Source organism: Lichenostomus cassidix, chromosome 4A (genome assembly GCF_008360975.1).
Source record: "Lichenostomus cassidix isolate B80296 chromosome 4A, HeHo_3.0, whole genome shotgun sequence".
NCBI classification, from domain to species: Eukaryota; Metazoa; Chordata; class Aves; order Passeriformes; family Meliphagidae; genus Lichenostomus; species Lichenostomus cassidix.
In genome coordinates, this window is record NC_139485.1 from 3,141,084 (window position 1) to 3,152,319 (window position 11,236).

At 44.5% G+C, this 11,236-nt stretch overlaps 1 protein-coding gene across 5 annotated transcripts in view; it reads left to right on the forward strand.

Annotated features, from left to right (window-relative positions):
* Positions 1–10,114, forward strand: part of DCX (doublecortin) — a 72,527-nt gene extending 62,413 nt beyond the window's left edge. For all 5 annotated transcript variants that reach the window (XM_085060087.1, XM_085060089.1, XM_085060091.1 and 2 more), the window contains one exon: positions 740–10,114. In XM_085060087.1, the coding sequence (XP_084916213.1) occupies positions 740–796 (57 nt within the window). In that variant the 3' untranslated portion in view covers positions 797–10,114. The remainder of the gene's footprint in view (positions 1–739) is intronic.
* Positions 10,115–11,236: the final 1,122 nt, after the last annotated feature.

Sequence of the window (11,236 nt, forward strand, 5' to 3'; positions counted from 1 at the left end):
CTTAAAGCTCAAGTGATAAATGCTTAGGTTGAATTCACCACAAAATCCTATTTTACCTTTTCTTCTATCAAGATTTCTGTGAATTGCCTTCCTGAGTATTTGGGTTTTTCTTCATTTTGCTCACCTGTGTGTGGGTCAGAGTTCAAAGAGGTCCCAGGAGAGCTTTAGCCCTTAAGCTGTTTCCTGTACCTTGTCCCACACAGAACTTTAAACAAGTGGAATAAAATGTTTACCCCAGAAAGGGACACTGAGAAACCTTTACATTGAGCATTTGATCCAAATAACAAACTTAGGGTTGTTTTCTTAATTATTCTAATTGATTCGAAGCTAGTTAAAATAAATAATAAACCATGGAACATGTGATTTCCCTGGAGATTTGTCCTGAGGGTAGCTGTCAAATCAAGGTAAGACTCTTTATTGTGGGCTTGGGTATAAACAGATGTGTTTAAGGCAAGGTGCTGTGCTGGAATGCACACATTGATCCAGAACATAAAAAAACCACTTCTCAGACTCATCCCTGAACAGTCATCAGGAACAGAGATGTTCTTTCTCCCCTGTCCAAGATCTGCCATGATTCTACCCTTGAACTGCGTGGATTCTGCTGAGCCCAGCCCAGTCAGCGCTGCAGGACCCTTCCACCCTAACCTGCACAGCACTGGGCCACTCAGCTGCTTCCTTTGGCGTGGCCAAGGCTGGGGGCTGCTTGTGAGGGTTAACATTTTCTCTTTTCTCCCTACAGGACTTGTACCTGCCCCTGTCTTTGGATGACTCGGATTCCCTGGGAGATTCCATGTAGAGCCCCACAGAGCTCCATGTCCATATTGCGTCTGGGATACAGCAAAGTACTTCTGCCAAAACTAGCAGATAGGTGACTGGTGCTTTCAAGTCAAAGGACACACAGTTAGATGTCGTTTTTTGTTCTGTGATTTATCCTCTTTGTGCCACAAACCAACACCTACCAGTCTATAGAGATAGAGGGATACCATTCTCCTAAGTTACAGGGATGCAAGATGGGCATTGGGAGAAATGTGGGGCCGACGTGCCAACGATCCTGTGCATTTCCCATTTTCTTCTATTATTTTCTTCTTCTGCTGCAAACCATGTGGTTTTCCTAGTGATAGTGAAGTAGCTCCCCCAGAGGTGTGCAGATGGAGGCCTTGCTGAGCAGTTTGCAAGCTGGAGTAGAGCAGATGATGTTCTCCACCTGTGCAAACTGCCAGCCTTTGCCAGCTCACCTGCTCCTTGTTCACAGCCCCGATTTTGGCACCTGCATTCTAACAGTCTTGCTTTTATTGTGGAGGGCAGGAAGGGACATGACTTTCTGGTTTGATGCTTAATATGCCAGCAGAAGCTTGGATGAGATTAGGAGTGATTGTGCAAGATGCTAAGTGAGGTTAGTACAGTAATTCAAATTATTCAAATATTGCTTTTTTTTTTTTTTTAATAATTAAGCAAAAACCCATAAATCAAAGCTGAGTTATCTGGAGTAGAACACCTTCCACATGCAATCCAAGGATGCTGCTAGCTGGTAACAAATATTTATACCTCCCCTATGGTATCTCTCTATCTCTGTTTGTAACAGTAATGCCTTGTGAACAGCCAACACTGAAAACACTGTGAGAATTTGTTTTCAGGTTTGACACCCTATAGGTCACTTTTTATAGCAAAAAATCAATACACTTTTTATAAAGGAAAACCTTGTATCTGTGTTTTGGGAGTAAGGATTCAAGCTCCTTCTTTTTTATAAAAGTTGGTGATTTTCTTTTTGTTTAAAAAACACATTCAGAAAAAAAAAAATTACAAAAAAAACCAACCACAACTGCAGAACAATAATAACAGCAACTCAGTTTAGAAATCTTGTCATCACTGCCAAAACAGACACGTGTGGGGGGGGGAAATGGTCAATTCAAAATATTGAATGTTTTGATAGTTTTTGTAATGTTTAAGACTACGTATTTGGTTTTTTACTCTTCAGTATTCCGAACTATGGCCAGATTCTCTACTTCTAGAAGGAGAATTTTTGTGGTGTTCTAAAACCTGTATTTTAAGAAACTCTTCTATCTGAGAAAAACAAACTCGCTGTATTTAGAGAAAGCTTTTGCTTTGATGAATTGAATCAGTAATGCCTCCTCCAGAATGCAAAGTTCATCTCCTCACGCAGGGCTGGTGGTTTTTACTGCGCCGAGGCTCTGTCCCAGGCCAGCTGGCATCACCTCCCTCCCTCATGGAATAAGCTTTGATGAAACTGATCCTTGCAGAACTTTACTGAAGTGAAATCTGTGCAATCAAGTCTTTCTTTGTTGCTCTATTTGCCTTTTGGTTTTCAACCTAGCCACCTACTCCCTATTGCCTTGCAACCCCTTGTGATTAGGATGAACTTTATCCTTGTGATGTTTGATGCTCCATGAATGCTGGGTTGTTCCCAAAGCCACTCCACGTTTTGTTTGCTTGCATTGCTGGGATGAAACAATCTGTGCAGGCTGCATCTCTTGAGGCTTGTGTGATCATACCTATAATGCAATTTTTAAAAAGAGATTTATCAGAGAGAGGCCAGGATTGGGAATTGTCAAGGGGTCAGAGTTGTCATGCACCAAATTTGCACCCAGTAGTGTTAGTGCATGATCATTTACACCCAGAGTTTTGCACAAGAAACCATTTGTTCTCACTGATAACTTCATTTAATCGAGTAACTCTCTGACTGCACAACTGCTAAATGGTCATTTTAAATATTGTAAATAGAATCCTGGGGTTAGTTCAAAGGCTAAGGGCTCGTGTGGGGGGTTTGTGGGGGAAAGGATGGTGCTGTGGACAAAGCTTGGGTGCAGTAGGCAGCACACCTGTCAGCCCTTGGCATTGCTGAATTTCGTGTCTGAATGGGAGCAGGTCTCTGAGTAACCCTGTGCCTCAATCTGTCTGTCTGTCCCTGCAGGGACAGCTCTGTTCTACCTCACTGGGGGTTGTGAGGCCAAATGTTGGTGAACATTTGTCAAGTGCTTTCAGATCCTCTAACAGAAGGTGCTGAAATATTCTGGGTGCAGATTTGGTTATGGGTGCTAATTTTTGGCTGTTTAATCCTGTGAGTGCTACTGTAGACACTGGTCATGAGCAAAAAGGACTTTTTAAAGCATCAGGATGTCAAAGGCCATGGTTATGCTAATAACAATATTGTTCATCAGAGCTTTTGTCTTAGGAAAAGCTTTAGTAGGACAGATAATTTGACATGCTTTTACCCTCTCCTCTGTTCTGTTGGTGGAAATCCCAGAGTCCTTCCCCGAGTCTCTGCCTTTCCAGGGACCCTGAGCAGTAGCCATGGGTGGAGTGGGACTGCAGTCCCAGGTGGTGCCACACGGTGACAGAGGCCATTCCTGTCACAGCCAGGGTCAGCCTGTCCTGCCACCTTTCCTCAGATAAACCAGGAGACCAGCCATGCAGTCCCATCTTGCTGCTCGGTGCAGGACACACCACAGATCCTCCAGGAAACTCTAACCTTGGCTATTCTGCGCTGCTCTTTGCAGCCTGAGCTGCTGGAGCTGCTTTCACTCAGTCTGAGAGTGCAGAATCCCAAGGGAGGAGTGAGCCTTTGTTTGGATGGCTGTGGAAGTAGCTGGTGAGAAGGGTTTCCTTTCCTTCCTGCCAAAAGCTGTGTTTGGTGATTTGGAGATGCTTTTCCTGGTGGAGCATCACTGAGCTCTTCCTCCTGAGGACACATCTAAAACCTGATCCTGCCAGCTCTCCCTTGGGAGTGCAGCTTTCTTTCCATCCTGTGGTGGATCCTCCAGCAACTCCTTCAGGGAATTAGGGGGAACCTTGAAAAGGCTTAAAAGAATTAAAAAAAAAAAATTGTTCAGTGGGAAAAATAGCCATTCAAACCAGCAGAAGCCACAAAGAAAACAGGGTATGAGGTCAAACTCCCAAGTTTTAAGAAGCAATTTTCTAGGTAGACATGCCTGGGCAGTAGAAGTCAGTGAGCATTTCAGCTGTAGCATAGAGTGAAGTCTGTATTGATGCCAATATTGCATGAGTTCTTGTACAGAAATGCATGTTGAATGTTCCATACATTCAAAACTAGTTATCTTTGGCTTTGTAGGATCCCTCATATAGATTTGAATACAAAGAGAAGCAGTGCACAGGCATCAGGCCTTAGTTATTTAAATCAAAGGGCAGCCCTGATTCAGGAAAGAACTTAAAAGCTTAAATTTTAGCACATGCTTTACTCTTGTTGACTTTTCATGAGATTAAGCTTGGGTTTGGTCAGAAAGCTTTCCTGAACTGCTGTGAATTAGTAATTACTTTTAATACACTGTAGCAATTCCAGACCCTGTGAGATCCTGGAGCAGATGATAATAATTCTGCTGTATACTCCAGAGTTTACCTTTCATATTTTAATTTTTTTTAACATTTACAAGCACATAAAGCTCCACATGATATGAGGATTTGCCATATTAATTCTGCTATAAAAACCCTGCCTAATTTGCCTCATGAGGCTGCCTTTAGTGCTTTCAGAGACTAATTGAATCACTGAGACTATATTGTTTTAAAACAATACAGTATTTAAAAACAAACTGGAGAGACTCTTAAAGTAGTAGGGCATTGTTTCTTTGAAATCTGCCTTTATTCCATATAATTTAGCAAATTTGCTCATAAAGATCCCTGTTTTAATGATCACTGTCATTAGGAAGGGATGGCATAGACTGAGGGGTTTAGCATTCACACACTCAGGTGATGGCCTTGACTGTAGGAGAGGAGAGCAATGCAGCAAAACCTTCAGCCTTGGGATTTTCATCACTTGTAAAGCATTTACAATCCTGAAGTTTCTGGTTTGAAGCCTCACCTGTTGTAAGATTTGGAGCTGAACATCTTGAAGTGATTTGGAAAGGTTTTGGTAATGGGATTTTGCCTTGGTTTGCTCTGTGGTGGGAGTTGAAAGTAGCTTTTCCTTACCACTGTCTGTGTTTCCTCTATCTGCACATTATTTATAGTTTTCTCAGGCGCTAGAAACACTAATTGTGTTGTTTTCATAGACAGTAGAAGAATCCTGCTTAGAAAACAACTGCCACATCTCTCTCATCCTTAGCTAACACCCATGTAGGCATAGAAAAAATCACACCTTGTTCTAGCTACTATTGCTCTCTCATTTGCTTGTTCAGGACTTTCGAAGGGAAAAAAGGAGGGAGAACCAAAACTTGTGGCAAACAGCAAAACAGTGTTACACCCAGGCACTTCCAGCAGGAAATAAGGGCATTAAAGTGTTCGTTTCTCCTTATCCATGTGGATAACCTTTTCTAGGATGCCTTGTCTTTGCTTTTTCATGCCTTTGAGGTCAGGGCTGCTCTTCCTGCTGCTTGCCAGCCCAGCCTGTGGAAGTGCTCAGTGATGCCAGGCTGAATCCCTGCAGACACCACTCCAGGAACAGCCATCCCTGGAGGTGGCATCTTCCCTGCAGGGGCACAGTGTGGATTGTACAGCCTGAGCCTTGCCCAGGGTGCTGAGAGCACCTGAGGATTTTGTCACTGATCTCAGTGGTGCCTCAAGCCATGCAAAGCAACCCAGAGTTCTCTTCTACTCTAGTAGGGGCAGAATCACTTTTAGAGAAAGGAATAAAAAATAGCCAAGTAAAGTAGATATAAAACTAGCCTAGAAAGTGTCTCCTCAAGCTAAGACAATCCATAACCAGAGAAAAGCTGTGTAGAGGTGTGTTTGCCACACACCAGGTGCTGATCACAACCACGAGGAACAAAACAGCTGCTTTGGCCACGTGGTGACTTGGGCTCCAAGTTGTTTTTCTGGTTGCTGATGGAAGCAGGCTGGGACAGTTTTTGGGACTGGTGAGGTTCTTTGTAGAAGCAAAGGGATGCCACGAGATGCAGATGTTTTCTCTGTGTATCCAGATGAAGAGTCAGGTCAGGCCAGGCAATAGGACAAGTGCTTTACACAAGGTACCTGGCAGAGATCCAGCTGAAACCCCACCTTGGAGTAATGAGAGCCGGAAGGTGAAGACTTTAAGTGCCTTCTAGGATGCTTTGGGCTTCAGAAGCAGGACTGTGACCAACAGCCTTGGCCAAAGGAGACAGGGCACACTTTAATTCTCAAGGCATTTAGCCCATCTCTTGAAAATTGCTGTCTCCAGAAGCACAGCCTTCTTCTGACTGAAGCCTCTGTCCCATCTGCATGGATCTGAGCCTCTCCACAGTATCTCAGGAAATGTTGCTATTGGAAATAGCAATCAATGATCAGTATGCCCTGGGCTTGGGGAGGACAGACCTGGCAGTCTGGGAAATGCAGGAGAGTCATGAGAGCACCTCAGAGCCTCCCTTCCCTGCCCACAGAGCTCAGCAAACTCTGGAGAAAGTGGCAGCAGCAGGGTGAAAAGCCAGGACAGACTCCTCAGGGAGGTTTCCTGGGTGTGCAGGGCAGGCACAGGGGTGATGCTGATCCTGCCCAGGAAATGCCCAGCCTGTGGGTGACAGCTGCAGCAGCCACCACAGCAGTGGGAAGTCTGTGCTGAACAAGAGTTTAACACCATGTTTAACACTGGTTTTCTCCAGAGATCCTTTTCCTAAATTCAGTTGAGTTACAGTGCTTGTGAATTAATCCTAAACCACAAAATCACTGATTTATCTGAACACTTAGTCTCTGATTTATTTTTTTATTCCATAAAGATTGCACCTCTTTGTTTCCATAAATTACCAGACACAATATAACACAAGTGAAACCCAAACCACCTTTTTTCTGCTGTTTTAACCAGGCAGAAGCTCCTCTGTAACTAATCTGTGAATCTATTTGGTCCAAGGTTGGTCTCCTATTTCAAAGATTGATTACTGTTGATAATTCTTGTGTGATTGATTACTTGAGTGCAGATTGAGTTTCCTGGGTGACAGCTGCAGCCTTTGCAGAGAAAACCTCCCTGACCCCAGTTATAAAGTGATCCCTTGTATGGACCTCCAACAGTAAATTATAGATGGGAGATACTTTGTATAGTTTAATTATAGTTAATGATAAAGCTGAAATAGTTTGTTGAAATACCTTAAAAGTTTTAGAATTGAAGATTAAACAAGGAACCTCAGCAAATCAGGGTCTCCTCCATATTTTCTGCTTCTAAAGAGTGTTGGCTTTATCTGACTTTACTCTCATTCAGTCCACCAACAGACATGCCCTGAGCCCAGCAGGTTTATGGAACTAGAAGTAGTATTTCTATTTGCACCACAGTGTACCAGTGGAAGGGACCAAATGGACCCCAAGCTTGAGTCCAGGCCCAGTTCTTGCCATGACAAACTTTACCTTCAGAAAATCCCTGAGAAACATTTTGTGAGGTGTATTTTTGTTGTTGTTTGGGTTTTGGAGTTATGTTGGGGGATTTTTTTTTTAATCTTTTTGAAATTCCAGCATGGCTGCTTTTCTCCATCTGCTTCCAACCACTGCAGAACAGGTAGGGATGGAGTTGTAATTCACTTTCCTGAGCAGGTGGCAAGTGAAATCTTGTGATATTCTGTCTCCCTCTCATGCTGACCATACAGTCCCAGGGGGCTGCAGAACACACAACTTTTTTTTTCCTTTTTCTCCCCCTCTTTATGACAGAGGAGCTTTTTCCAGATTTAGTGGGATGTCTAAGGATGCATCTGCCTAAAAAGAAGAATGTCTAGCAGATTAATTGCCCTGCTAATTGGCATTTATAGATAGGGTGAAGCAGAAGTATTGAATGTAAGAACAAGGAAGCCTGTGAGTTATAATTACATGCTGAATTCTGACATGTGAAATTGTTGTTAGTTTGCTTCTTATTTAAATGATGGGTGATCCAAGCAGCTTTAGCACCGTGGCAGGCCTAGTACAGCTGTGATTAGCAATTAGAAACCACCCAGGGTCTTTTGGAAAGAGGAAACCTGTCTAGCCAAATCTCTCCTATTCTCTGAAATGATGACACATCCCGAATCTCCATGATTCTCTGGATTGTGTGACACTGCCTAGTCTGGAAGCACAGGAAAGGAGGATCAGCCTGCTGGCTCTGCTGTCACCAGCCTTTGTCTGCTCTCTCAGTACAAATGCTGTCCCAGGCTGAGGTGAGCAGCTGCCATGCCATCAGCCTGAGCTCCTCACGCTGCTCCTGGCTGGAGAGCAGAGCTGCCTTTGCTCAGGACCCTGCAGCTCCCAGAGTGCTGAGGGAGGGAGGTGTGCAGCTGGACTGGAACCTGATCATGGATTACTGTCTTAGGTCATTCGTTGAGTTTGATTTCCTCATTAATGACAAAGCTGCAATATAATATAACTGAGAGGCCACGATGTATTTTCTCTCGTCGTTCAGTGGGTGGGGGTTGGAGGGGCAGCTGGGTTTAAAGTTTAGCTGGTATACTTTAAACTCTGTGTACATAACCTTGGAGGACACGGGGGTGGGAAGGGGTCTGTTGTTATTTTGGTGGGATTGGTAAACTTCAGGATGTTTTTGTTTAAAGAATAAGGTATTTAATTAATGACGTTGTACAAAGAGCTCTTAATTTAAATGGTGTTTTTGTTCTCCTACCCCAGATCTGTCTAACCTTTCTTTTTGGCAAGCCTGCAGCAATGCTGATCATGTTGACTTTTGTACCTTGGGGGAGTGTGTGGAAGGGGAGGGGAAATGCTTTTCTCTTCAGACAAATAACGTTGCCCATAGTTAACTTCCTGCTTGGATATATACCTTGAATTCCCTTTATGCTGAATTTTTATGTGAAGGTCTCTTCAAAGGGACGGAACAAGCAGAGGTTATTCCAAAAGATCTCAACTGTATCATCTTGTAATATATTGCAGCTTTATGCCAATGATTCCTTGCTTACCTGTACACAGTCCATGCATGTTTTGAACTAATTTTGCATTCTCCATTTGTGGTGAGTTATTTAGCATTTTTAACCACCTTTTGTGCCATTCAACTTGTACAGAAAACATTTTTATTGACGTTTTAAAGGGAGGGGGAAGAAAATAAAGAGACCCCTTCTGCTCCCTAGTTGTAGGTAGAACTCAGTTACTTAGCAAACAGATGTAGATGAGTGGTTGTAGTGTTAGAAATGTTGGCTTGCTCGTGAACAAGCTCTTGAGAGTAAATGCATGGTCTAGTACCTCTCTTTTCTTAATTAGCTCTTCCTTTCCTCCTGGAAAGATTCTCTCTCTCTCCCTCTCTCTTACTCTTTGTCTCTCTCTCTCTCTCTCTCTCTCGTGGTTGTAAAGTACAGATTTGGGCATAAAGGAAACAATAAACGACCAGGTTTGAAAAGCAGTTCTCAACAGGTTCTCTCGGGGAACGTATTTCTCACAGTGCCTTGCCTCGGCACGTTGTTCAGACTCCAACTTCCGAGATAAAGCAGGAGGAGATCAGTGCCTCTGCTCGAGCTGGGGAGCAGATCCAGCCTCTGGAAGTTTGGCTGTGCTGGAGGGTGAGGTGCTGCTGGTGCACTGCAGCCGAGGCAAGAGGCACGAGCGGCGCTGGCCGTGGCCTCCACTTGGTGGTGGTTGTTGTTGTCCCTGGGATTTGTCCCACGGCCCCTGATTTGCGGAGTTTGCACACACTTTTGATTTTCCTGGATACGCAGCGAGGGGGTGGGGATGGGAAATGGGAATGATGTCGTTGGGGGGTCTGTAGGCAGCTCCTTGTCCACACTGCCGAGCTCTGAGTTGAGTACAAGGGGCTTCTTGTTTATTAGCTGTGGTTCTGTTGGCAATGGAGGGCAGAAAACAGGCAAAGTCTTGGAAAAGATGGGGTCACTCACAGAGACGCATTTTGTAAGAAACGGACTTAAAAAAACCCCAAAAAGCCGTGCCACAAAACCACCAAGTGTACCTAGATCCACACCTCTATTCCCTATGGCTCCTCTCCCTTAACAGAATTTCCTTTTGTTAGAAGATTTGACTTTCTAGGAAAAAAAATTCCATTTTTGTGAGGTGTTGTGAACTGTTTTTACTACTTGTAATAACCATCCCGGGTCTGAGTATTCTTGTAATGCAATGCCATGCAGCAGAGAACCTGTCCACTTTATAGCTTTGCTCTCAATATTTGTTACTCATTGTTTTCTCATCTAAATGTACATTTGCAAGATGTGTGTAATGTCATTTTCAAAAAATAAAATTTGGGTTCAATATTTAGGCCGATAAATACCTCTCTTAGGCTTTTATTTGTCGAGTGTGTGTTGACTGGGACTTGTGAATTACAGCAGCACTCGTTCATTTTGATACCTCAGCTTTCCCAAATCTGCCCCAGTTGTATAAATGTGGGGGGAAAAGAGACTGGGGAGGAAATCTGATGCCCCTGAATTAATGAGGAGCCACATCTGCCTGACTGAAGCAGCCCAACCTGTGCAGGACCTATCCTTTTGCCTTAGGAATGAGCTCTGTGGAGGTCTCAGTCTGGGAGAAAAGGGGCAAATCAGGGCAGCTTTTCCTTGTGTGAGCACTGCAGTCAAAGCTGAGGATTCAAAGCAGCAAATGTAGCTCCCATCTGAACTCTGTCCTGGCATCCAGGGCCTGGGCAAGGCTGTGCAGTCTGACACGAGTTTTGGGAAGTTTGGTGAGGTTTGAGAGCTGCACTGTGTTTGTCCTGCCTTCCCACACAGGCCTGAAAAAGCTCCAAGTTCTCCTTTCAGCCTCTCTTCAGAGCCACAATGAAGACAAAAGCTTTCTTCCCTGTGAGCCCTGAGAAATGACAACAAGGCTTAGCCCTCCTCAGTTCATCGTCCAGCAGCAGCCAATGTGCTGTTGGTTTGTGCTTCACATCTGCAGAATGACAGTGAGTATGGGGAGCCAGCTCTGGCCATCCCTGCTCCACTCTGGGCTGCTGGGAATGACCTTGCATTCTCCAGGGTGTTTCCTGCTCACATTGAGCCCTTTCTCCCTTTGCCCCTGTGGCAAACACACGTCAGCCCTGAGAGGCTTGTCCTTACTGCCCTCTGGGCCAGAGCAGAGCTGTGCCAGCTGGCAAACAGCACCAACCAGGGGCTAGCAACCCATCACCCCTGCTAGCCAAGTGCTGGCACCCCTTGTGCTGATCACACCATGCCTGGGCAGGCCAGAGCAGCACAGACAGAGCAGTTCTGTTTGCAGGGAAAGGCCACACGGAAAAAATGCAGTTCCCATCAGGAAACCAGGAGAAAACCACTCTCAGGACAGTTTTTATCTGAATGTGCATGGGCTGAAACTGGAGGAAATGTTATCAGAAAAGTCATTGCTAAGCAGTGTCTGTGCTCAGACTTTTCAGCTTCTCGTGCCCTGCCAGTGAGGA